Here is a 27457-nt window from a genome sequence, read left to right as displayed (position 1 = left end):
TGGAAATAGGCATATACCAGTTCTTCAATAAAGGTGAGTTGAATTTGAATTTGACATCTGAGATCTGCAAATAAACTGGACATAATGATATTTATTTCACCAAGTGAATGTAAGACTCAAAGTATATGAAAAGGATTTGTAAACTGTGTGGTTTTATAAAAGAACTAGAGGCCTGGTGCACAAATTTGTGTACAGGTGTGGTCCCTCTGGGTGGCCTGTGGGGAGCAGGCCAAAACCCACAGTCCAATGCAGCCTGCAGCTCCTACCAGCTGCTTCTGCTCATCCTTTCCCCACTGCGCCTGCCATGGGTTTGTGCCCAATCAGTCCGGATAGGGAGAGTCTTGTGCCACTGCAGCAGCACTCACCAGCCATGAGCCCTGTATCTGGAGTCCTCCAGAGGGAAGTGGCCTGTGGGAAACTGGCTCACCAACATCCCCCGAGGGGTCCCACATTGCGAGAGGGCATAGGCCAGGCTGAGGGATCCCATTGGTGCACAATCAGGGGCTGGAGAGGGACCGTGGGAGGGCTCCAGGGCATGTCCCACCCATCTCACTCAGTCACTATCAGCTGGACCCCAGCAACAAGCTAACCTACTGGTTGAAGTGTCTGCCCCTTGGTGGTGAATGCACATCATAGCGACTGGTTGACCAGTCAACTGTCTGCCCCTCGTGATCAGTGCACATCATAGCAAGTGGTTGAGTGGCCTTAGCATATCATTAGCATATTACGCTTTGATTGGTTGAACAGTTGACCAGTTAGCAGACAACCAGACACTTAGCATATTAGGCTTTTATCATATAGGATAATGTGTGTGTTTGTTTCTTTTCCTAATGCTCAGTCAAGGCCCACCACCAGCAGGGTGGGGTCCCCTCTCCCTGGGGCTGGTGACCCTTTGGTCTCTGAGGCAGAGCTAGGAAAGGGAGCTGCTTGTTGGACATCAGTCAAAAGTCATTAGACTTTTCCTTTCCTTTTAAGCTTGCCTTTGCCCTGAAGTCACCAGATTTCATCTACATGGGATCACAGGCACATGCAGTAATCCAGCTTTTTGGTTCAGAAAAGATTTCCGAAACAGATGAGCAGACTAATCTAGACTGGGGCAAACAGGTCAGCTACCAGGTGTGGTAGCTTGGTTTTTGCTTCTGGGAGACAATGATGAAGCAAAATGAATATGGGTTTAGAATCAGGCAGACCAGGGTTCAGAGTGATGATAAGAAAGGTCCGTCACCCACTCAATCCTCTGATATCTCATCTGATAAATGGAGACATGATCAGTCTAGCTGACAGAATTGCTTTGAGAAGGCATCAAGGCAATGCATGCAAAGAGATCATTCAATGCCCAATGCAGAGGCAGTGCCAGGCAGATGTTGCTTTATTATTATTGGAAGAACATGCATAATAACATCCATCTAATTAACTGGTATGACAATTGGATGAATTGCATACAGAAGTCTTCCACAGAACTAGGCTTGTACAAAGTTCTCAGGAAATGTTAGTTGCTCTTGTTGCTGCCATCAGTAATTTTAATTTTAGCAATAAAAGTGTTAATCACATGACTAAACTAACATTCCTTGAAAATTTTTATAGGGTAGAAAACAAGGTTTAAATTATACACATAAACACACACACACACAAACACATTCAAATACCATTTGAAAGATTTCTCCTGAAAAAGCCAGGCATATAAGCAAGAGATTGACACAGAGCAAGGAAAGAAAAACAATGAGAAGAGAAAGGGAGCCATATTGAGATCAATGCCCACACTTGGTCAATGGTCCAGGTACAGAAGTTCATAGTGAATTTTCATTTTTCAAATGATACCAATTTTTTTAGGCAGAGAGAAATACTAAGTTGAGCAGAATTATTAAACCATTAGAACTAGGGGTATAAAGCATAGATGGTTGTACTTATTTTCCAGTCACTGTCTTTAACTAAGCTCTGTTCAAATCCACTTCCTCATATATTACTGGTAAATGCACAGCTTTCTGTTTGCATTCAGCAATTAGGAAAAATCAATCCAATGTTTTAACTTTCTTGTCCCAACCATACTCCTTTTGGGTCCCTACTTAATCTGCTTGCATGGGCATTCCAGCAAGTCTCCTGTCTTCCAAAACCAGGAGAGAAGCAGGCATCTAAGTTCCTGAATGTCAAGGGCACCTCTCACAAGAACTTTCTTACCATGTTCCTGTCATATCAGCATGGGCCTAGGCTGAGACCACAGATTCCATAACAAATAGCAGATGGGCGAATAAAATGCTGTAGTGTTTAGCTGTTGGTACATATGGTGCATAGCAACTATGACAAAACTGGTTTAAACCACATTTTTCCCCCTCACAGACCTGTGATCAGCTAAGCAGCTCTGCTTCAGGCATGCTAGCTAGCCTGCATCTGGATCTGGTTGAGCAAATCTCATTCAAGAGAGTTTAGGGAAATGACCAAAAAAACAAATAAATAAAATGAAATGAAATGAAATGAAATGAAATGAAATGAAATGAAATAAAATAAAAAGAGTAGTAGAAGAGGAGAAAGAAAAATTAAATGTCAAATTTGTTGCTGACTCAGCTACTCAAACACAATTGTATGATTTCAGTAATCAGAAGGCAAATATATACAGACCTTGAAGGATACAAGCTTGAATATACAGGAGGGTGTGCAGGCTGTTCTGTCCCACGTGCCCCTTCTCCTCAAGGACTGGAGGGCCACCCAGGGCATATCCTTCTCATGGCAATAACAGAGATATAAAAGACCTCTCTAAGGATTATGTCCTCATTCAACTAAGTCAAAAGGCAGGAAGGGAAATGAGGATTTCCCTTGCATACCTTGTTCATGTCATCAGGGTAGAAAGACTTCCTCAGAAGTTACCAACTGATTCCCTCGGCAGCTCCTCTGCCAGAAACGGGGTCCCATGTGCAACTTTCAGAGAATCCCTGGAAAAGGGCAAGATATGAGTTATAATGGACTTAGAAAATGCTTATTCAGTGGGTGGATTCTTATACAAATAAGTAATCCTTCTTTAGGTTCCAATATCACTTTTAAGAATGAACAAAAAAAGCATACTCAGGTTTAGGGAAATGACCAAGAAATGAATAGAAGAGAAGAAAGAAAAATTCAACGTTGTATTCTGTCGATGACTCAGCTACTCAAACTCAATTGTGTGATTTCAGTAATAGAGTGAATATATGCAAAGCTTTAAGGATACACTAGCACTTCCCTAATTTGGGGGTTCTTATTTCATACGCAACAAAATAAAGGTAATTGCAGTGAATAACTTAATAATAATGATAATAATATGCTATAAATAGCTAATAATAATAATTAGCTACTACTAATACTTTAGTACAAACTAAGCACCAGGCACATTTCTAAATGTTTTATATAGATAAATTCATTTATTGCTTCTTCTGATGATTAATGTGGCCAACTGCCCACAATGAACTACCCATCCTGATACTGACACCCACCTGTGTGTGGTCCCCTCCCACACTGGTCTGGGATTGGCCATGAAACTTGCTTTGCCAATGGGTCATTAGCAAGTGGGACCTAAGGAGAAGTAGTATCTCTTGGAAGTCAGTGGCTGGGCTGGAACATGGTCTAGGTCGACTCTTGAATGACAAGAGGCCATGTGGAGAGGCCATCATGCACATTCCAGCCCCAGTTGAGCCCTTGGCTGAATGCAACTCATGCATGACCTTCTACAAAATCTTGAGAAATAAGAAATCAAAGTTGTATTCAGACACTGAACTTTAGGAGAGTTTGTTACACAGCAATAGAAATGGAAATACTTGGTATAACAAATGTATGTAAATTCCTTGGGCACTGTACATGAAGAACTTTCTTTTCCTTTCTTACTATTTGTGATCAGTCAGAAAAGCTAAGGGGATGACTATGAGCCTTATAGGTTCATTCATTCATTCGATAAATATTTAGAGGTAATGTTTTGGGCACTAGGGCCATTGCAGCTTGCACAGCCCTGCCTGCCTTTATGATGCATACAGTTTATGACAGGAACTCACCCTTCTTGATGCCCAATAAAAAGATGAGTAGAGCTCCCCTATACCATTTCTTCTGCCTCCCATCTGAATATGACTTCAATGTGCTTGTGATTCCAAAGACAGGGAGCCTAGGCAGACTTTAAAGTCAGAATAACTTGGCCTGAAATCCTCTCTCCCTCCTTCTGGTCTCAGTTTCCTTATCTCTGGACTGGGTATTAGAATTCTCATCTATAATTAAAAATAATGGTTAAAAAAAGGATAAAAGAAGAATTCTCATTTACAGCAACTGTAAAGATGACAAGCAGAGCACAAGTGATCATAAGTGTTAGAGTTCCTTCTTCTACCCCACACATGGAAAGCCTCCATCCAATTTCAGGGAAATTTCAATGGGAGGGCTGGTTAGGGCATCAGGGCTGCTCCCCTCTCATTTTCTAGATGCTGATGCTGATGGGAGTTTTGAGCCTATCTCTCCTGCATGATCTACATCTGCCTGACTCCCTGACCCTTTGCACAGGGAAGCTGAGGCTGTGATCCTCAGCTGACGCTGTCTCCTTGCCCACAAAGCTTTGCCAAAGGCTCTTAGGTACATTATCTCAATTACTCTTTCCAGCAGGCCTGCGAGGTAGGTGTTCTCAGCCTCATTTTATAGTTGAGCTACCTGCGGCTCAGAGAGCTGAAGGGACTTTTGCAAGGTTACAAAGAAAATGAGTGGCTGAACTTGCCTTGACACCTGGGAGCCCTACGTCCTGCCTTAGGCTCTTTCTAGTTTCTTTGCAAGGCCTCCCTGCTGCACCCCCACACAACCACCCCCATCCCCAGGTGCCATGCTCTGTCACAGAGATGCTTGAGACGTGAAACCCACAGCATTCTCAAGAAAGGGAGGCACGCAGGATTATTTTCTTACAACTGTATGTGTAGGAAGCATTAGCATTCACCGAGGAGCCGCTGAAATCCACTCAGCTGGAACTGAGACTGGTGAGAGGGGCCTGACCAAATTTGTTTACAGTAGGCTAATCGGGCTCTGTCTCCCTCTCCACACAGCCTGGCTTTGTGAGAGCAGAGACAGTCTAATTACAGACTGACAGACCAGAGTATCTCGTGGGAGTACAAGTCCTGAATAAAATTATTGAGAGAGACTTGAACAGTTGGAAATATATATATGCATATTTGTTTCCTAGTCCTGTCGTGCTCAAGGGGTGCCTTAGATCGGGATTACAGAAGGAAATATTTCAGACTGGAGGAGGCAGTGGTGGATGCACCAGCTATCAGGTGTGGACCCTGAGGTCCAGAGAAGTCCAGGGACAGACCCAAGGTTGTGCAATGCAATCATGTAGAGTTCAGCATATGAGTCTAGAGGTCTGACTATGAAGCTTCTGAGTTCCCACCATGCCCTCTGGTCCCCAAACATTTCCCCTGGTGTGTCAGGTGCATGGAGTTCCATCCAGTCCCTGGGAGTCAGTCTTAAAGCTGGTTTCTCTGCCTCCAGCCTCAGCCTTCTCTGGTCCTTTCTCCATGGTCCCCCAGACTGCAAAATAGAGGTCTGACCAGGGGCTCTGCTGCTTCACCTTCAGTAGCCCCTCCACATTCTTAGGAATCAAAATCTTAATCTTGGCAAAAAAAAAAATAATAATAAAAAAAAAATAAAAGCCCTTTGCTGTGGCCTTTGTCTGTCCTGCTGTCTTTCCCACCAGAGAGCTGGTTGATCCCCAAACTGGCCATGTCTCTTTGATTCTTTGTGGTTTTATTCACGCTGTTTCCTCTATCTGGAATGTCTTTCTTCCTCTCTCTGACTATAGAAACTCCTATCTGCCCACCTGCCTCCTTCAAAGCCCAAATCCCAGATGCTCCCAGGGTGGGCCCCTGCAGATCCATATGACACTCCACCCAGGCATGGCACTGTGATGGCAGGAGCTGTGCTCTCATCTGAGTGTTTAGTGCCCACCACAGTACCTAATCAACCCCTGATAGAATGAATATGATAACTAATTGGTTACAGTGTGCAGCAACTGTGTGACATAATAGTGAACAAAATGGGTTTGGTCAGCCTCTGAGAGCTTATATTTTGATTGACCGGTCTATGGGATCACTGTGGGTTTGAAGACTGAAGGCCACAATATCTTTCAGAAGCCCCACCAACACAGTAAGTGCCTAGAGCTTGGTAGCATAAGGATGCCCCAAACACACAGAGAAATAGCACACACATAGGTCTACTGTGTCAGTCTCTCAGTGACCATGACCACCCCCATACTGACTCCTCAAATGGCACCCTTAGCCCCAGTTGTGAACTAGCCTCCACCTGCTCAGTCCCAGAGGGTATTATGGAACAGAGAGGGCAGGAATGAGAGGATAACAAAGAGAGACAGTGTCAATCATGATCAGGCCTGCAAATGCATGTTAATTCATGTACATTCAACATGTATGAGTTATTCTGTATGTGTCTATGTGTATGTGAAATATATGTATGAAATTACCATCAAACCCATTATGCAGGAGGGACAATTAAGGCAGAGTGGTGCAATTACTTGTCCAAAGTTGCACAGTTGGTTAATGGTGGTGCTGGGATCTCAGTCCAGATTTGTTAGAGTAAAAGGTACCATCTTCCTACTGCATTGCATAAAACACAAGTATAGAACACCTGCTATGTGCCAGCACTTGGGACACATGAAATTCCCAGTGGAGTGGGGGAACAGCAGGGTCCAGGGCTCTCAGTGGGATACTGATGGGGTATAGAGGAGAGAATACTGTGGGGGAAGGAGGTTCCCATGGACACTGGTTGAAGCTGCCTACACTTGCAATCATACCAGCCTACCTTCCTCTAGTGGAGTATATACTGTGTTTAGCTTCTGTGTGCATGCTTAGTGGGGCCCATGAAGTCAGTGGGCTGCAGTTCTGTGGGCTGACTCTCACACACCTGGAGCATGGAGACTCTGGGCCAGCACAGACATGCCTCCCACGAGTTCACAGCCATCACAAGTGGGATAGGGCATGAACCGCCAAGTTGGTGGCCTTTCTGAAGTACTATGGGAACAGAGGAAACTATGCCTGCACTGTGCTGCATGTAAAGGCATCACAGAGAAGACTATTGATCAATTGATGATGCCTAGAGAACTTGCTCAGGTGGAAAATGAATCCTGATAATTATTGCAGCCAAATTCCAAGAGGAATTTCCCAAAGGACCATCAGATTTGGCCAGAGCTGCTCTCAGTGCTCAATGCCTTCTTTGAGAGAAGGTATTTAATTTATATGCTAATGTAGACATAAACCAGACACTGAACCCCTTCATCTCACCTCTTCAATGCAAAACATAGCTTCGACCTGCAGTAGGCATGCATTAGCCCATTCATGTAAAGCCTCGGGTTAAGACCAATTCCTTAAACTAGCCCTCTGCATTTTCAGTGGAATACCCACCATGAATGTTTGTTGGCCATGGCTTGGGACTGAGGAAAGCACTCAGGAGAAAACAGGTTTTTATAGACATGCAGTCTTGCAAAGCGTGGATAGAGAAGGTAAAGAATGTTCATCTACTGTCTGCGGATTTGGTGCCAGGTGTTGTGTTGAATGTTTTGTAGGATTTTTCAGAGAGGGAGCAGTGCTAACACACACACACACACACACACACACACACTCATACACAAACACACAAAACTGCTCTGCCATCCGTGTCAACTACCAACCATTAAGCCTCTGGGAGAGCCCTGTTCACTTCTGACAATTCTGAGATTGGCCATGGCCAAGCTGAAGTTGCTACATTGAGTTGCTCTCAAATTTTTCAACCCTTGAGGTACTGGAATGTACTGTAACCTGGGCAGACAGAGAGAAGTGGACCCTTGCACCATTTTGTCACCTGGGCCCTACGGCTGAAACTGTTCCCTCAGCTTCTGGAGGTACTGTCCTCCTTCCAGAAGGCCTTGACATCAGCCCAGGTCACCTGGACGTGGACCTCTCACATTCTGCACCCTCCATCATTCTCTTTGCCAAGTCCCTTCTTTCTTCTGTTTTCCCCACTTGTATTAAATGAAAGCTTCCATGTTTATGAGAGAAAATGAGTAGATACTAGGAAGAAGGAGCAGAAGTGGAAATTGAAATAAATAACAATTTCCAAAAATTCCCAGTTAAGGTTAGATCTCCTCATTTAGTCATTGGCTCTTCAATTCTATCCTGAAGGGTATTATTTACCCATTTTGCAGATAAAGAAACTGAGGCAAGGAGACAAGAATTGGTTAGTGGCACTTTCTGATCTATAGTTGTGTTTCTAGCCAATAGCCTCCCTTTGCATTAGATTTTCAGAGTTTTGATCTCCCATCCTCATTGGGCAAGAGTTAGGTCTAGCACAGAGAGGATACAGTATAGAATACTGAAAGCTTTTCAAAGAGCACAGACCTGGATGTTCCGGCGGTGGCAGTCTGGGACAATGCAGGACATGCTCCACTTGGAGGCCATAACTCATGGTCTGATTTAGGCAGTGGAAAGTGTTTCCCTGAGACAAGCAATGCATTTTCAAAATGAATTGTCATCTTGCTATCTATTCTGTATGGCATTTTATAACTATCTATCTTTGATAACAGAATGCTACAATTAAGGTGAAATCCACATATGTAAACCTAAAAATGTTTTGGCATTTCCCATTCATCTTAGAACATTCTAGCCCAAAGCAGATGACTGCCTGACTGCCCCACTCCCATCTGAACACACACACACATACACACACACACACACACACACACACACACACACGACACATGGCAAGTACAGTTAGTCATAGAGGCATGGATTAATCCCATCTGACTTAACTTTCTCTCTTTTGATTTTACCCTGTGATACTCTTTCTATTCACTTTATTTTGCTTCCTTGGTTCCCTAGAAATGATATTGTTCTCTGAGTTAAGGAATTGTAGGCAGAAACTGGACTTGAAGAAGACCAAAGCTTTAACCTAATACACCACTTAGTAGTGTATTAGTTGTGTGATCAGATCATAAAAGATTTCATGTTTTGAAGTTGGACTGATTATAAATCCATGTGTCTGAGACTCACTAGCTCTGTGATCTCAGACAAATTACTTAACCACTCAGAAAGCCTTGCACAATTACTGTGAAAATTAAACTTTTTTTAAAAAATTATGTAATGGGGCAGGTACATGGCTGGTACTCTATATACCTTGCTTCCATTTTCCATGTTAGTCACTGTCTCTCTGACTCAGGATTCTCTTCATAATAATGATATTTATCTCACAAAGTTATTTTGAGGATTAAATAGGAAACAAAACCTGAAAGTATCATGAAATAGTTAACTATTTTAATTGATTTATTTGTTAATTCATTCAATCAATACATATTTCTTATTAAAGATTCAGTACTAAGTGAGACAGGTGTTTATGAAGAAGAGCCAGACACAAAATTTACCCTAAATAAACTTCCATTCTCCAGATATACCCCACTTTCTAGAAAAGCCCAATATGAGGCAAAAATAAGAAGTGCTCATCATCTGTTTATAAGGTTCAAGGTAACAAAGAGATACCTCCCAGGAGCCATTAGTCAAGGATCCATGATGGACCTGCTAGTTGGGAAGATACTGGATGGAAAGATAAGAGATGATGGGTAAAGAAATTTCTGGTGGGCGGTCCAGCAAGAATAGTCATAGCAGTGAGAAAGTGTGAGGAAAGTAAGGAAACCTAGACTGTAGGTGAGGGATAAACAGAGGTCTCTGACCCATAAGGTTACACAGATGGGTTGGACCCATTTACTGAGAATTTGGGACTTCTAATTTTATAGACAATGAGGAGCCACTGAAGGTTTCTAGGCAGAATCAGGATGTTGTCAGAGGAAGATTTCTTGAGTATGAATTCAGCAACAATTCAGGGAGGTTTGGAATAAGGAGAAACAGAACCCGCTAGGAGTCTCTTATGATAGTTTTAGAGAAAGCTGAGGCTCTGAAAGGGATCAAAGGCAGTGAGAATGAAGGAGAGAAGCTTGGAGGGAAGATATTATAAAGGAAATGTTATAGGATTTAAGTGACCATATTGAGGAGTGACGGATGAGACTGGTGCGTAGAGGTTAAGGGGAGTCCTGGAAGCTGCTGAGGTCTTGGGTGAAGAGAAAGGGATCAGGGAACTCTCCAGAAGGAGCTGTGTGGAAAAGGAAGGCAATAGAGCCTATGTGTAAGATGAAGAAAATTAATTTACCAGAATTCCAAGGGCCAAGAGAAAAAAGACTAGACTTTTTGTGAGGCAGTGTTTCCCAACCTCAGCACTACTGACATTTGAGGCAGATAATTTTTTGTGGTGGGGGTGCTCTCATGTGCATCATGGAAAATTTAGCAGCATACCTGTCTCTATCCACTAGATGCCAGTAGCACAACCTTCAAAGTCTTGACAAGCATAAATGTCTCTGGACACTGCCAAATGTCCCCTAAGGGGCAGAATCACCCCAGTTGAGACCTCTGTTCTAGGGAGCAGTCTGCTCCACCTGAGAAAAGCAATAGAACTGGTGGAGGAAAACCTGAGGTGGGGGTGTCTGAGTACCTATCTCAGAAACTTGGATTGTGGATGAGATAGGGAAGGAAGAAGGGATGCAGCTGGGGAGTTGGTGGGAAAAGTGGGTTCTATCCCCACTACCATCCTAAGCTGCCCTAAGGGTATCCAGACATAACACCCCTTATGACACCACATCTGCAGTAAAATCATTATGAAATGCCCATCATGCCTGGAAGAGTCAGAGAGTGTATGTAAGTATGGTCTCATCCATCGATATGTGTAGCTATTCCTATAATTCTAGAGAATGTTTTTGGAGATATCGATTGATACCAATATGCTGAATCTTAACGGCATCCAATGTCTGGATAAAAAGTGGAAAGTTCAGCTGAAACCGGTTTGGCTCAGTGGTAGAGTGTTGGTCTGTGTACTGAAAGGTCCCAGGTTTGAATCCGGTCAAGGGCATGTACAGTGGTTGCGGGCACATCCCCGTTAGGGGGTGTGCAAGAGGCAGCTGGTCGATGTTTCTCTCTCATCGATGTTTCCAGCTCTCTATCCCTCTTTCCTCCTCTCTGTAAAAAATCAATAAAATATATTTTTTAAAAAGTGGAAAGTTCATTGAGTTATCTACATTTCTCAGGCTTCAGATGTCTGGTGATACATTGTAGAACCTCCATGCCACTGTTAGCATTATCTGTTTTGCTGGCAGTTTATGACTGAGCTGATATACCAGTATTAGCCTCATTTCTGTCTTAAAAAACAAACTGATTTAACCTTACAAGTTCCAAGAGCCACTAAAAATGATCATGCATTCTGGAACTGTATCTTGATTTGACTTATGTCTCTTTCTGAAAATAAAATCCTTTTGCTAAGCTGGTATTGGTTAAATAAATATCTTATAGGTGTTACTTTTCAAAGTAAAGATCTGATGGACAGTGGCCTTTGGTTTCTGGGTTTTTAGGGTGTTTGGCTAATCAATACCCTAGTAACTCATTAACCACATCTAAATGAGAATCAAGGGAGTTCTGTTAGCTTCAAAGATTAGATCTTATGGATCCCGGCCTGTAGACATCTTTTTACTCCAACTCCCTGAATAGATCCCTTAATTCCTTCTAGGTGATATAGGTTGGTAGATTCTAGATGAGATGTTTGCTGTTGCTTTCTTCATCTTGTCTTTGATGACTTGTCTGCCTGGGATAACCATACAGGAGAAGGCAAACCGGTGAGTCAGCCATATGTCTCTGCAGAATTTGCACAGAGGGTTCACCTAATGGGGAATGGAGATGTTTGTAACCAGCTGTTTTAGGTTGGAATTTGACCTCTTTTCCTGTTCTTCCTAGTGCAGAGAAGGACTAGAGGACAGTAAAAAGAGTGTGTGTGCAAATTGCAGTTGCAATACTGAGGTGTTGGCTAATCATAAATATATCACTTCATTTCTTTGAGCTTTAGTTGTCCAACCTGTAAAATGAGAATAATGCCTCTTCTATAACAGTTAATGAATATGCAGTAAGATCTTGGATATACAATAGACTCATTCAATAAACAATAATTCTCTTGAGTAATGTTGGACAGTTAACATCTACTTATCTGTTAGTGAATCATAAGAATATCTGTCTCATAGTGTTTGGGGAGAATAAAATTAGAGAATGCACATAACATCATTTAGGAAAGGTGAGACACTGTAGAGATGCTGGGTCATTTAATAGAAACAAGCTTACCTTTTGCTGTGGGATAATGAATGGAAGTGATATTTTCATATGCACATTGCCTTTTGTTCAGTCCATTTCCTTACATTTTTTAACCTGTTCTCATGTTTTGTTTTGTTTTTTTTAATATCTTCACATTAAGTATTTTGTAGAGCTTAAACAGCTCCTTATGTCACCTTTGGGACAGTTTTAAAGCTGTCCCTATCTCCCAAATATTAAAGATTGTAATTAGAGTTATTTTATTCAAATTCTTGTTGGATGATTCAATTTTAAATCATTACTTCTTTTTAAACGTTGGAGCAACAGAGATTTTCTTTAAGTAACAGTTCAGAAGGGAGGAAGATATTTTTATAAGCAGTTAATTTGCAACTTGTATTTAAAGCAAATACAATTTTGAACAAAATCAGAAAATTCATCTCTAATAATTAGAAGATAAAGGCGAGGGAACTGTGGAAAAGGAAATCTCTGCTGAGAAACTCTTAATTATAAAAGCTTATCATTGTAATCCTTTTTGAAAATGAACAAAGAACCCTGATGTTTGATGAACTTATCAAATAAGACAGACCAGTGAAGAGGCAAATTTGAAGTCAAGGCAAAAGAAAGCCAATTAAATACCTTACAAAGTGCTGAGGTGGGAAAGCATGAGGTCTCTGTGTCTAACACCAGTGGGTCTGACCCTGGCTCTGGAAACAGAAAAATACACAGTGAATAACTGTGGGTTCAGATTCTGGCACCGACATTTTGCATGTGTGTGACCTTAGGGAAGCTATTTAACTTTTCTGTGCAAAATGTGGGAGGAAAGTAAGAGGAAGAATTAAACACGTGGAAAGTATTTGGTATGATGCCTGGTTGGTTCTTAGTGAGTGTCCAGTGAGAGCTGTGGCCAGTGGTGTTGTGTGAGTGGTAATGGTCATTTCGGACGCTTTATATTCTCTCTGATGGTTGACAAAAAGTAGAACCAATGTATAATGTGCCAGTTGGCATGGATCTTTGAGCTCGGTCAGTGATTTCAAGAATTTAACAATGGCACTCCTTCTCCCTCCACCCCCAAATAAAATCTTACATCATCACTGCTGTTTTGAAATGTCTTTCTCAAAAAAAACCCCAAAAAAACCCAAACAGCCCAATTTTTCTATTAAGACTTCATAATAAGCAAAATGATAAACATGAGCTATTAAAAATAAAGTATCATTAAAATGCAGAGGTAGATCATATTTTTTCAATGTTACGGTTCATATAAGATTTTATTAAATACTAGTAGCCCTGTACATGAATCTGTGCACTAGTAGATCCATGCCACCCTCCTTTAGCTCCCTGCCCCCTCCCCCTTCTTCCCTCACAGCTTGCTGCCCTGCCCCCTCCTGTAGCTCTCTGCCACTTGCTTGTAGCTTATAGTTTGCTGTTCCACCCTTCTGTAGATCTGTGATCCAGTCGTTATTTAGTTGGTAGTTATGCCTCAGAGCATAATGGATAATTAGCATATTCCTCTTTTATTATATAGGATTCCATGTATGCTAGGTACCATGTGGTGAGCAAAACAGATAATGTCCCTACTCTCAAGGAATTCACAGTGCAGTGATAGGCAATAAACACGTAAGTATAGCATTTAAGTAAAATGTGTGATAAATACCATGAAGGAAAGAATAGGCCCTTTGTTAGAGGATATCTGAAGATAGGCTGGTTGGGGGGCGGTTCTCTGTAGGGGCGGCATTTAAGCTGGGACATGAATGAGGGCAAGGAGAAACCACATAAGGAGCAGGGGAGAATGTTAAGGCCCAACAGTGGGAAGTGGCTAGACATGGTGGTGGACCAGAAGGATGGGAGGAGAACAGAGCAGAGGATTATGCCCTGATAGGATTGTGCCATGAGAAGATCTCTAAAAGTATCACAGAGGACCTAGGGCATCATGATGAGGAATTTGGGTTATAGTCTACGTGTAGTAACAAACAAACAAACAAACAAAAAACAATACTGAATGGTCTTACAAAAGAGGACTATTATCTGATTTCTAATTAAAAACCATCCTTGAGACTGTGCAAAGAAGAGATAGGAGAAAGGTGAAGTGGAAGGTGTCATTGGAGGCCGCAGCAGAGATACAGGTGAGAGATACTGGTAACTTAAATTAGGACAGGGGGAGGAGGGACATCCAGGTAGGTGGGGAGGAAGATACTTGTGATAACATTCTGAGGGTAATATTGACGGACATTTCCCAAGGACTGGGTGTGAGGGCTAGACGAAGGCAGGTAACTGGCTTGAGCAAAGGTGTGTTATGGTGGCTCCATTTACTGATGTAAGTAAACCGAAACAGAAGCTGATTAAAAGAGAAAATTAAGAGTTTATATTTGGAGCCTTTATGTTTCACATGCCTGAGAGACATGTAATGGAGATATGAAATGGGCAGTTGGATAAACAAAACACGATTTCAGAGAAGTGGTCCAAGATGAAGATCTACTTTAGGGGCATTTATAGAGATGGCTTGAGAAGGTCAGAAAATGGATCTCACTTTCTCTGGAGTGAGGAAAGCAGAAAGAGAAAAGAAAAGAGGCAAGAGTATACCCTGAGGAATTCCAGTTTTTGGAGAAGTCAAAGAGAACTGGCCACTGAGACAGGAAGGGAGCAGGACAGTGTGGTAAGAGGAGTCCAAGAGAGGAAAGCCTTCAAGAAGGGCACAATGATTAAGAGAGAGCAAGTCTGACCAACAGAGACTCAGCACTTTCACAATCCAATGGAAAATACTTCCGTTTCATGATGTAGTTCCACATAACTGAATGCTACTGGCTCAAGGTCATATAATTAGTGACAATCAGCTTTGAATATAAGCTGAGCCAACTTATTAGGTAGCTCCCTGGCAATAATCAGGGTTAGGGCTTTTGCCCTTCTAGTTTAGGACTGGCAGCTAATTATTATTTTGTGATTAAATTGCTGAGGTGGCCACAATCTGGGGTCATTATTAGACCTGCAAGTTGTAGGTTCATCTTCAGGTTTTATGCCCTTTGCCCAATATGCCACTCTATTTAAAAAGGCAGATGGCAAGCATCTCACCAGCCCCCATGAAGAGTGGTCTTCAATACATTCTGACAAAGATGGAGAGGTTTGCCGACACATGTGGGGTTAAAGAGGTTAGAAATAAGAAACTAACATGTGTGTTAGGCTTATCCTGGTTTTTAGCAATAAGAAAATTAAGTAAAGAAACTGGATTTAAATTCATGTTTGTTGGACTCCAAATCCCTTTCTTTTATATCAGTGTTTCTTCAACTGTGTTACCTAATCTTACAGAGGTCACCTGAAAAAAATGACACATGTTCAAAAGATTGGGTAAATGCTAGATTAAGTAAATTAAAATGCAGAATTTCTCGTTGCCTTTAATATGTCATTGAACATTTTGAATCTCCAAAAGTAATATGTTGTATGCAATGTATCCAAATGTATTTGACCATGTATCTTATCTTTTCCTCTTCTGTCTCAGTTACATCTCTCAGGAACTAGTACTCTACAGAGCATTCTCTGAGAAACACTGCAGTAGCACTATATTGACTTGTGCGATTCTACAGAGGAAAAAACTAAAAGCCAGGTAGTTAAATCAACTTGAATAGTGTAGCACAGCATGGAACATGCACAAAGACTCCCAAAGCCCAGTGCTCTATAGTGAATATTTTATTGTTTGAGTTGATTTTTAGTAGCTGGGAGATGCTTTTAAACTATTTGCCAAGATTTACTAGGCCATAGATTTATTAATGGTTCCTTAAGTAATTGAAACATTGGTATAATTCTTTTGGAAAGCTATTGGGCCATATGTGTCATAAGCTTTAAAATCACTTCTATCCTTCCACTCTGCCATCCCATTCTGCAGGATATATCTTCAATAAATAACTTAGGACACTGAAAAACTGGGTGCTCGATAATCTAATCGTTTGATGTTAGAGGAGTCCAACCATCATAAATAGTTTACATTTTTGCTGCAATATCAAGTGGAAATGCAGGGTATAAAATGCAATACCCTGTATGACCTCAACTATGTTATGAAAATAAAGAGTGAAAGGAAATATGAAAAAATACTAATATTGGCAGGAACTGGGGCAATTTTCCCTTTCATTATCTTTTCTATGTTCTCTTTAATGAGAATGCATTACCTTTATAATCTGCAAAAATAAACTACATTTAAAAATTCATTGGAACAGTAAGATAAAATGCTGGTCACATTATTAATGGCTAGAAGGTTAAAGCCCTGTTATGATTTAATGAATGGTCCTGTGTACCTTTTGTACTCTTGCTTCAGTGATAGCATTACTGTGTGTGCCTCTGTCTAGACATCATGTCACAAAGCTTTTAAAACTACAGCAACACAGCACAGCTCTGACGAGGCTTTTGCTTCCATCCATTAATACTGTTTCCTTCCATTCTGACATCATAATGCAGTCTCTGTAGGCTTACAATGACATTATCTTGACAATTCTATAGTGAGATGCAGAACTAATGTTGGAGACATTTCTGCTCCCAAACCTCTCCCACCTTTTTGATAATTAGAACCCTTGTCTTTCTCTCTGTTCCCATGCTTCAAACTTTTATTATTAGGACAATCTATCTGCAAAATGACAGCTGGAACAAACCTTGATCCATTTGAATGTCTAGATGCCAGAATTATTTAATTAGATTATAACTGAAAATTAGATTCAACTATAATCTTGAAACCATGCCACTCTATTTTCCATAAATTGTTTTAATTCTTTCCTCTCCTTTCTGCCTTCCTTCCTATCTCCTTCCCTTTTTATTCCTCCTTGCCTCCCTTCCTTATTTTTTCCTTTCCTAAATATTTATTGAGCAATTTGCTTGGGTCTGCATCATGACAGATGCTGAGACTTCAGCAGCAAGCATACAGACATACTTGCCTTCATACAGCTTACAATCTGATGGAGAAGATTGAAATTATACAAATATTACAAGTTTGATAATTAAGTGTGGAGAAGATGTGCAGAGCTTGATCAAATCATATGAAAGGAGGTATCTAATAGTTGACTCTAGATAGTCACTGTGCCTCCCTAAGGAACTGATGTTTGTGATGAGCTTGAAAGAAATCTAGGAGCTCACTAGGTAAAAAAGCAGATAATTGGATTAATTCAGGATTGGCTTCTATGGGTAGATGTGGTCAAGGGAACTGTGAGGTCTAGGAATTTAGGATCTAATTAATATTTTTAAATTATAGATCATGGATTCTAATGGGAAATAAAAATAGGAGGGGGTCCTATTGATAGAAAGAAAGCTTAGGAGTGAAGAAAATGGAGGCCCAAAGAGATCTAAATAAAAGTGAAATGGGAACTTTTGAACATATAAGATAGATGAGGAGTCTAAGTAAATATTTGCAGATGACTTGTGAATTAGTGATTTGGAAGAGGAGCTGTTTCCGAAAGTAAGAAGATCTAAAATGTGACCATGGAAGACATCATCTTTTTAAAGATCACAATGTCTCTCAAAGTATGGTTTATAGAGCCCAGGGAGTCCCTAAGATCTTTTCGAAGGTGGGTTGAGGTGGGAGGTTCTGTGAGTTCAAAACAATTTCACAACAATATTAAGACATTTCCCCTTTTCACTGTGTTTATATTTGCACAGATGGTGCAAAAGTAATGGCAGGTAAAAATACTATGGCCTTGATGCAAATCAAGGAAGTGGCACCAAACTCAAAGGAAAGAAATTAAGTTTTATTTAAGAAAGATTTGTATTTTTGTTAACTTTCACCTGAAGATACTTTCCCATTAATTTTTAAAGAGTGGAAAGGAGAGGATGGACACACACAGAGAAACATTGATGTGAAAGAGACAAATTGATTGGTTGCCTTCCTCAGTTGCCCTGATCAAGGCTGGGATTCGATCCTGCAACCCAGGCACATGCCTTGACTGGAATTGAACCCAGGACCCTTCAGTCTGTGGGCCGACACTGTCCACTGAGAAAAAATTTGCTAGGACAAAAAAGTCCTTTTTGAAACAGTAAAAATTATTAATTTTATTAAGCCTCAATCTCTGAATGCATGTTATTTAACTATTCAGTGTGTAAAATGGGAAGAATGCACCAAGAACTTTTTGTGCACTGAAGTATGATGGTTGTCTTTTGTAAAAGCAATCATTTGAGTTTTAAGTAAAAGTAGCCACCTTTTCCCCATTGTTCTTGCTCAACAGGATAACTGTCAAACTGCAGTTATTCAGGTTTAACATATTTGGCATATTTTGTCTCAAAAATGAACAGAGAGTTTATCACTTAAAAAACAAAAACAAAAACACAACACATTATTGTTACCAATGACAAAATTTGAGCTTTCAAGCAAAAATTAAAATTTTGGAAAAACATATCCACTATGATGATCTTGAAGACATCACTGACAATCTTAATAAATTTGACTTTGTATGTAGCATATGAATGTGTTAATATTTTTAATATATCCATAAACAGTGAATCATTATTTTTCAAATTTCCAAAGCCTAATGTTACAAAAATCATCTATGGATATCAGGTCCATTTGAAGTTTATATAGACTAGTGGATTTTAATGTAACAGCGTATAAAAGAATTCATTGATATGCTTTTAGATTCCACATCGCAACTAACATTTAAGGAATCACTTGTGTCAAGTTTTGGTGTAGTATCAAAGAATAGCCACAGTTATCTGAAGAGATTATTAAAACACTCTTCAACTGCACAACTTTTCAACTACATAAATGTACAAGGAGGAATTTTTTTTTTTTACATAGAATTCAACCAAAGCCACATAAAGCAACAGATGGAATGAAGCAGCAGAAATGAGAATCTATCTGCTTTCTACTAACCAGACATTAAAGATATTTGCAAAAAATATAAAATAATGACACCATTACACTAATTTTTATTCTTGGAAATGCATTTTTAATACACTTACTATATATATATATATATGTAATGAGTTTATTATTGTAATTTTAAATAGATAAATATATATTTTAAGTTTTTCTCAATTTTGATTCTGAATTTTGTGAATATCAATAGCTCTAGTCCACTTACACAAAAGCTCTTTGGAATTCTCTGTAGCACGTTATAGTATAAAAGGATCCTGGCACTCAAGTTTGAGAACTAGTGTTAAAGACTGTCACTTTTCTGACTACCTTATCTAGGTTTGCAGCCTAGGTGCCACCCTTCCTCATGAGTAGCAGCTCTGGCATAATTAGCATGAGATTTTAAGTACTTTTTAATTCTACACTAGGGATATAAGTTTTTCATTCATGGTAGCAGAGGCTGCCTGATTCTCATAGGTTGTGGCAATGTGGGTGGTAACAGACAACCTGACTACTTTGCCCAGTGGGCTAGACTAGGCTTCGAAGGTATAGGAGCAGCAGTGGTGATGCATTAAAAAGAGACTCAGGCTTGGAGCCAGGCAAACATCATGAGGAGCAAGAGATAGGCTTTGCCATCAAGCCAACTAGTAGTTCAAATTCTGCCTCTGTCACCCTCGGGCTATGACTTCAGGATTACTTAGCTTTTAGGAATCTCAACTCTCTTATACATAAAATAGGGATGATTATATTTACCTCCTAGGATCTTTATAGAGATTACATGAGGTAATCCAAGTAATGTTCTAGTGTGTAATAATAAAAGCCAACCTTTAATAAACACTTTATAAACATTTTAATGTACTTTCAATAACCCTATTAAGTAATGTTATTTTTAACATAGTTCTACATATGGGAGAGCTATATAGCTCAATAACTTTCTTAAGTTTTCAAAATCAGTGGGGGGCTAAGATTAAAACTCAGTCTTTTCACCCAAGACCCTATGTTCTTACCCACTGGGCTTTTTGCTATTCTGACTTTAAAAAAGTGTTAATACTCTTCAGTACTTATCTCTGTAAAAGTAAGATTCATATAGAATGAAAAGAGAGATTTTATATAAACCCTTTAGCATCATACTTGCAAGAACAAGGGCATGATAAAATTTTCATCTTTTAATTCTTAAAAGTGTGACTGACTGGAAGGGAAATATGCACAGCTTTTCCTTTGTTTAAGCTTGGCAACTTAAAACTGATGCAGGGAGCTGAAGAGTGCTGGAGATGGATGGTAGTGATGGTGGCAGAACAACATGAAGATACTTAATGGTGCTGAACTGCACGCTTAAAAGTACAGTAACTTTTGTATTATGCATTTTCCTTCAATAAAAGTCTCTTGGGTGAAGAACTGAGTTTTAATCTTAACCCCTACTGACTTTGAAAACTTGGGGGAAAGAGAAAGGGCAATAGGCCATACAACCTTTGTTTTAAAAGCACCACCAGTAGCCCTAGCTAGTTGGGTTCAGTGGATAGAGTGTCAGCTTGTGGACTGAAGGGTCCCAGGTTCGATTTCAGTCAAGGGCACATGCCTGGGTTGCAGGCTTGATCCCCAGTATGGGAGGGATATACAGGAGGCAGTCAATAAATGATTCTCTCTCATCATTGGTGTTTCTCTCTCTCTCCCTCTCTTATATCAATAAAAATATATTAAAAATAAATAAATACATCACATGTAATTCTTAAAAAGGAAGATAAAATCATTCCAGTGTAGAAGTGCCCTCAGAGCAACCCTTCCAAGTAAGAATAACTGAGCATCCCTGGACATTCTCCCCATCTCTGCCCACTCCCATCTCCAGATAACTGGAAGGGTAAGGGAATATATTGTGACATTGCTGCCATGGGTACCCAGATGCTCAAATCAATGGAAAATCTTTACAACTTAGAAAAGTCAGCCTATGTTCAGTCATAAAAAAAGAAATCTTGCCATTTGTGGATGAACATAGGATGAACCTGGAGGACATTGTACTAAGTGAGAAAAGCCAGATAGAGGAAGAAAATACTGCATCTAAAAAAGTTGAGTTCATAGAACTAGAGAGTAGATGATAGTAAGTGGTTATAGGGATAGAAGAGGCAGGGGGAACATGGGGAAAGATTGGTCAAAGGGGAAAAACTTTTGGTTGTAGGATGAGTAAGTTCTGGCAATGCAATATACAGTGCGGTGACAATCCTATATAATAAAAGAGTAATATGCAAATGGACTATATGGCTGCTATACCCACAAGCCACGCCCATCAACCAATCAGGAGTGAGTATGCAAATTAACCCAATCAAGATGGTTGCAGCCATGGGGAGATCAGGAAGCTTGGGTTTCCCCAACAATGGAGGAAGTCAAGCTTTCCACCTGTCTAGGCCTGCTTTGGCCTCTGCTTAAGGCTATAAAATTTCAATTATAGAAGATAAATAAATCCCAGATACCAGGACTTCCTCTTGGATCACCACGGTGTGTGGCTAGCCTGCAAATCACCACAGGTCCTTCGCCCAGGCCACCCCACACTCCAAGGGAACCCCCACCCAGATCTGAGACACCTTTCAGGGCAACCAGCCAGCCCCAACCCATGCACCAGGCCTCTATCCTATCTAATCCCATCTAATAAAATAATAATATGCAAATTGACCATCACTCCAACATATAAGATGGCTGCCCCGCTGTGGTCAAAGATGACTGCTCCCATGTGGACATAAGATGGCCACAACAAGATGGCCAGCAGGGGAGGGCAATTAGGAGGGACCAGGCCTGTAAGGGAGGGCAGTTGGGAAGATCAAGCCTGCAGGGAAGGGCAGTTATGGGTGACCAGGCTAGCAGAGGAGGGAAGTTGGGGGTGACTGGGCCTGCAGGGAAGGGAAGTAGTGGGGGAGGGGGGACACAGGCCTGCAGGGGAGAGCAGTTGGGAGGGACCAGGCCTTCAGGGAGGTCAGTTAGGGGTGACTAGGCTGCAGGGGAGAGCAGTTAGGGGTGACCAGGCTGGCAGAGGAGGGAAGTTGGGGCAAACAGGCTGGCAGGGGAGCAGTTAGACATAAATCAGGCTGGCAGGGGAGTGGTTAGGGGGTGATCAGGCTGGAAGGCGGAAGTGGTTAGGGGCAATCAGAAAGGCAGGCAGGCGAGCAGTTGGGAGCCAGCAGTTCTGGATTGCGAGAGGGATGTTCGACTGCCCGTTTAGGCCCAATCTCGAGGAGTCCCAGATTGAAGAGGGTGCAGGCTGGACTGAGGGACACCCCACACCCCAGTGCATGAAATTCATGCACTGGGCCTCTAGTAGTTAATAATACTGTATTGTATACTTACTTGAAATTTGCTAAGAAGACTAGGCACTAAGTGCTCTCACCCCTCCAAAAAAGTAATTGTGAGGTGATGTATTTGTTAATTAGCTTCATTGTGGTAATTATTTATATATCCTATATAATAAAAGCCTAATATGTAAATTGACTGAATGGCAAAACTATTGGTGGAACGACCAGTCACTATTATGTGCACTGATCACCAGGGGGAAGATGCTCAGGAGCTGCCTACAGCCCGCACATCCCAGACCAGCCAAGTTGGGTGCTTGTAGGAGTCCACTGATTGCCCCACTGGTCACCCTACAGATTGGCCCTGATGGTTGGCCAGGTCTAGGGACCCTACTCATACATGAATTTTGTGCATCAGGCCTCTAGTATATATATATTTATAGCATACCTAAATATATATAATTTTTGTCAATTATACCTCAATATAACAGGGAAAAATTCAGCATCTGTTTTCATATTATTAACGTGCCTTCATATTAAAAGGCCTTTTGGAATTATTATAATAATTTTTTTTTAAATTGAAGCTGAGATCTCTCTTCTTTCAGGAGAGTGAGTCGGCAGGTTGGGAGCTTCAAAGCAGCGAACTGCCAGCTGAGTGACTGGTCGGAGTGGACAGAGTGCATTCAATGCCAGGACAGAAAGGTAAGACATTGTGACCAGTTTGGGGCATTTAATATTTGAGTTATATACAAGTTTCAAATGAGATAAGCATCCAGGCCTAGAGGTCTGGGAAGAAATTTGATCTAGAAATAGGTACTTGGAAGTCATGATACGTGGATGGTAGATTTATTTATTTATTTATTTATTTATTATTTTTATTTTTTTTGCCTCTCCTGATTTTGTTTGTAAGGCATTATTGGGTGAAGCTGCAAAATATGTGCATACTATGGCTTATACTCAGAAAAGTGGTTATTTGGACAAGGGCACACTGATCCATGATGGTCTCTCTGGGTCCTGGCCAGTCTACTGCCTTCTAATGAGGGCAATTTGAAGGGATGAGTGGCTTAGGAACAAATGCCTTGCTGTCCATGACCCTGATGAGCTGAGACAAACCAGAGCGTGCCACAGAGGGGGCTACTGAGGATTCCACTTCCATAGGTTGAAAAGGAGAATGAACCCAATGAACTAATGTGTGTTTATTATGCACATCTTAAGTATTTTTGAATGGTTCATGGTGGTGGGTAAATTCAGTGGTATATCAAAGGAAGAGGGATGCTGGGAGCATTCCTCCACACCATTCCAGCAGGGAGGAATATTAAATTTCTGACTTTGTTCAGAATCCCTGGTTCATAAGTCAATGCTCAACCACTGAATCACATCAGCCAGACACCTTGTCCTTTTCTTTCATGAGCTTTTGCAGAGTTGGCTGATGGCTCTCCTTACTCCAGACCCACTCTTTAGTTAGATGTGAAAGTATCCATGAATGTTTGATGAGCTGCTCAAAACCAGTGTGGTAGAAACATCATTTGGGCCTAGTTTATTCAATTTCAAGCCCTGAACTTCATTGTTCCACCACTCCCAAGTTCGACATATGCCAAAGCATCCTAGGCTGCCACAGTTTTTATTCTAGACCAGCCCAGAAATGCTCATTTTGTTCTGAGATCCTGTAGTAGTTCTCTGGGTCATGTGTAACAAATTGCCACAAACAACAAAAATTTCTTCTCTCCCAGTATGTATACCAGATGTTTGAAACTAAGATATCAGCAGGGCCACCCTCCCCCTAGAGGCTCCAGGGGATAATCTATTCCTTGCCTCTTCTCACTCCTCGTGGCTATTGACAATCCTTGACATGTGGCTCCATCACTCCAATCTCTGCAACTGTACATCATAGATCTAATCATCCCCTTTGCTTGACTCCTCTGTGTGTCTCCTTTATATGTCTATGTGACATCTCCCTTTGCCTTCCTCTTATAAGGATGGCATTTAAGGCTTACATAGATAATCCAGAGTAATCTCAAAAACCTTAATAATGTTTGCAAATACCCTTTTTCCAAATGAAGTAACATTCACAATGTTCAAGGGTTAAGATTTATTTCTCCTTCTTCTTCTTCTTCTTCTTCTTCTTCTTCTTCTTCTTCTTCTTCTTCTTCTTCTTCTTCTCTCCTTCTTCTTCTCTTCTCCTTCTCCTTCTCCTTCTCCTTCTCCTTCTCCTTCTCCTTCTCCTTCTCCTTCTCCTTCTCCTTCTCCTTCTCCTTCTCCTTCTCCTTCTCCTTCTCCTTCTCCTTCTCCTTCTCCTTCTCCTTCTCCTTCTCCTTCTTCTTCTTCTTCTTCTTCTTCTTCTTCTTCTTCTTCTTCTTCTTCTTCTTCTTCTTCTTCTTCTCTTCTTCTTCTTCTTCTTCTTCTTCTCTTCTTCTTCTTCTTCGCATGGCCATTATTCAACCTACTATATATTCCAAACTGCATTTTCTCATACATTGAATTTTAGATAGCAAATAGCATAGGTGAATGACTTATAGGTTAAATCAGAATTGAATGATTCCCTTAAAATAATTAAATCCTGTTAGTGAAGTTAAAGACACTGTAGTTTCTTTTTACTAGTATTAATATGTTTCTTCCTCTCGAAATCACACAAAGATGCGCATTTCTGGAAAGAAACATTATCTAGGAGCTAAAAGAGGAAATTATGTCTTAATGACACCAACCACAGGCTACAGCACGAAGAAGTCCCTCAGGGAATGTCTGCAACAACCTTCCTGCAACACATGTCTTCATTATTTGGTAACAACCTAGAAAACAGGGAGCTAGTGGGAACAAACCTCATGTTTGCACTATTATTCCCAGTATAGGCACCACAGGAAGGATGACAATGGCAAGGAGAGTCAATATTTGTGAAGTAATGTCTACATACCAGCACTGTGCTAATGTTTTAAATATATTGTCTTATTGACTTTCCCTGCCAGCTGTACATGATAGATCTCATCATCCCCTTTGCTTGGGTCTCCCATTAAGAAAGTGGCAGAGCCCGCATTTAAAACTTCGTCAATGTGATTCTCAAGTGCCCTTTGTGCCTGATCACTTCACTCTATGGCCTTTCCTAGAACATTATGGAGAATAACAATGACATGAGGGGGTCACCTGATCCAATTCCCACTCAGTTATAAGTCCTTCTGGAGCAGCTCAACAGTTGGCTACAAGAATGATGGTGATGTCAATAACTATGATTATTGATTGCATGCCAGCAGTACGACAAAGTGCTAGTTTTTTACATGTATCATCACAGATATTACAACACTCTGAAATAGCTGTCATTTTATAGATGAGAAAACTGAGGGTCAGAGACATTAAGCAATTTACCATTTATGGTAAATGGTAGAACTGGAATTCCAACCAAGTCTAAAATGGGGTCCATAGTAGTAGTATATAACTTCTCAAACTTGTGAGATTAAATGAGATAAAAAATGTTAAAAGTTTGGACATAATACACACTCAATACAGGATAAGTACTAGTACCACTATCACCATGTTGGTAACTGCAAGCCGCAAAACTTTGATGAACTTTTTAAGGAGTAGAAAAGAGAACTGGCTGTATGTTGCTAGGCTGGATGCTACTTTCTTTACCACATTGTGTGTCAAGATGTGGCTAGAAAATGAAAACATCCTCATATTTCCAAATCGATCACTAACTATAATCTCTTCCACAGAATTTAATACTCTCTTACTGCTGTTGTTAACCAAAAGGCAGGGAAGGCAAAGGGGTGGGTGTGAGCTTTGCCTCTGTTTGCTACCTCTGCCTCTCTGCTAATGAGCATTAAGTAGGAAAGAGTGGGCAAGGGAAGAGAAATGGGGTAGCTGCTCTGCTTCAGACTCTCCTGCCAAATCATTAGGAAAAGACTGCTGATAAAGATGATGATGTGGAAACCACTTCCGTTTACTGAGCACCAGTGATATACTAAGCCCAGGGCTAGGTGCTTCCTCAGACATCTCACTTAGTTCTCACAAAACCTTTCAAAGTAAGGTGTCATTACATCCATTTTAAATTTGTATTAGAGGCCAGAAACTCAAAGAAGACAAGTGACTTGTTTAGGCTTAGTTGGTAGTGAACCTGGGATCTGAACCCGAGGCAGTCTAATTCTCATGCCCTGGCTCTTTCAAATGTAGGACAAAGTGAAAGAATCTTTAGTGATTGTTATTAGTGTTGTCAACAAGATCAATTGCATAATTTTATAGATTTGGAAACCAAGGCATACAGCACCAAATACTGACACTTTACATAGCAAGGAAGAGAGAGATTCAGGTCAGGAGCCCATATCTCTTACTGCTTAAATTATTGCTTCCTACTTCCTTACTAACATTCTTGAAGGAGAGGGCTGAAGATCTGATCCAAGGTCAGAGGCAGCAGAAAATATGGGGTAGCACATTGCTTTATTGAATATTTTGTAGGGATATCTCTATTCAGCATTTTTTGTATCATTATATGTTTTATTTCCTCAACTAGATTCCAAGCTTCTTGAAGGCAGGGATGGGAACAAAATGCCGCTGGATAGTCTAATGTTCAGCTCTCTCTTTCTACAGTATCATGAAACCATAGAGTTCCAAGACTGGTGTGCATTTTTATTCTTTCTGTCCTCCTCTAAACAAGTATTCAAAGCTGAATGCAGAGCCTCAGATGATATCTTAGAGGTTTCCTTGCCTAACTTTTGGATGGGCTATTTCTACATAGTAGGCAAGATGACCACTCATTGCCTTTAGTTCCCAGTAACTTCAGTAAAAAGAAATGGTCTTTTCAAGTAGCTCTGAAAGAAAACCCTCAGAGAGGACTCTGTCTGCCCTAAGGTTGAGCCATGAGCCAATACCTGAACCAATCATTGCACCTTGGAGATATGAAGCTCTGGTTGCCCAGCCTGGTTCATACTCAGACATCCCTGTGACCAAGGGGATGAGTTTATCCCCACAAAACTGTATGAAATATGTCTCAAGGAAAGAGAGGATTCCATGATCAGAAGAAATGCTGCAGAGGAAAAGCAACAAATATCTTTTTAAAAAATATGTTTTTATATTGATTGCAGAGAGGAAGGGAGAGGGAGAGAGAGATAGCAACACTAATGATGAGAAAGAATCATTATGGGCTGCCTCCTGCACATGTGCCACACTGGAGATCGAGCTTACAATGCGAGCATGTGCCCTGACTGGCAATCGAACTGTGACCTCCTGGTTCATTGGTCAATGCTTAA

General features: G+C 40.8%; 1 protein-coding gene across 1 annotated transcript in view; it reads left to right on the top strand.

Annotated features, from left to right (window-relative positions):
- Positions 1–11488: 11488 nt before the first annotated feature.
- The window catches only part of C8A (complement C8 alpha chain), a 56649-nt gene continuing 40680 nt past the window's right edge, over positions 11489–27457 (top strand). Inside the window, exons 1-2 of the mRNA XM_036445769.2 lie at positions 11489–11677; positions 22832–22928. Of these exons, the coding sequence (XP_036301662.1) occupies positions 11601–11677; positions 22832–22928 (174 nt within the window). The 5' untranslated portion in view covers positions 11489–11600. The remainder of the gene's footprint in view (positions 11678–22831; positions 22929–27457) is intronic.

This window comes from Pipistrellus kuhlii, unplaced genomic scaffold (genome assembly GCF_014108245.1).
Source record: "Pipistrellus kuhlii isolate mPipKuh1 unplaced genomic scaffold, mPipKuh1.p scaffold_m20_p_2, whole genome shotgun sequence".
Classification (NCBI taxonomy): domain Eukaryota; kingdom Metazoa; phylum Chordata; class Mammalia; order Chiroptera; family Vespertilionidae; genus Pipistrellus; species Pipistrellus kuhlii.
The sequence above is the reverse complement of the archived record's forward strand: the minus strand, read 5'-3'. Positions and strand labels throughout refer to the sequence as shown.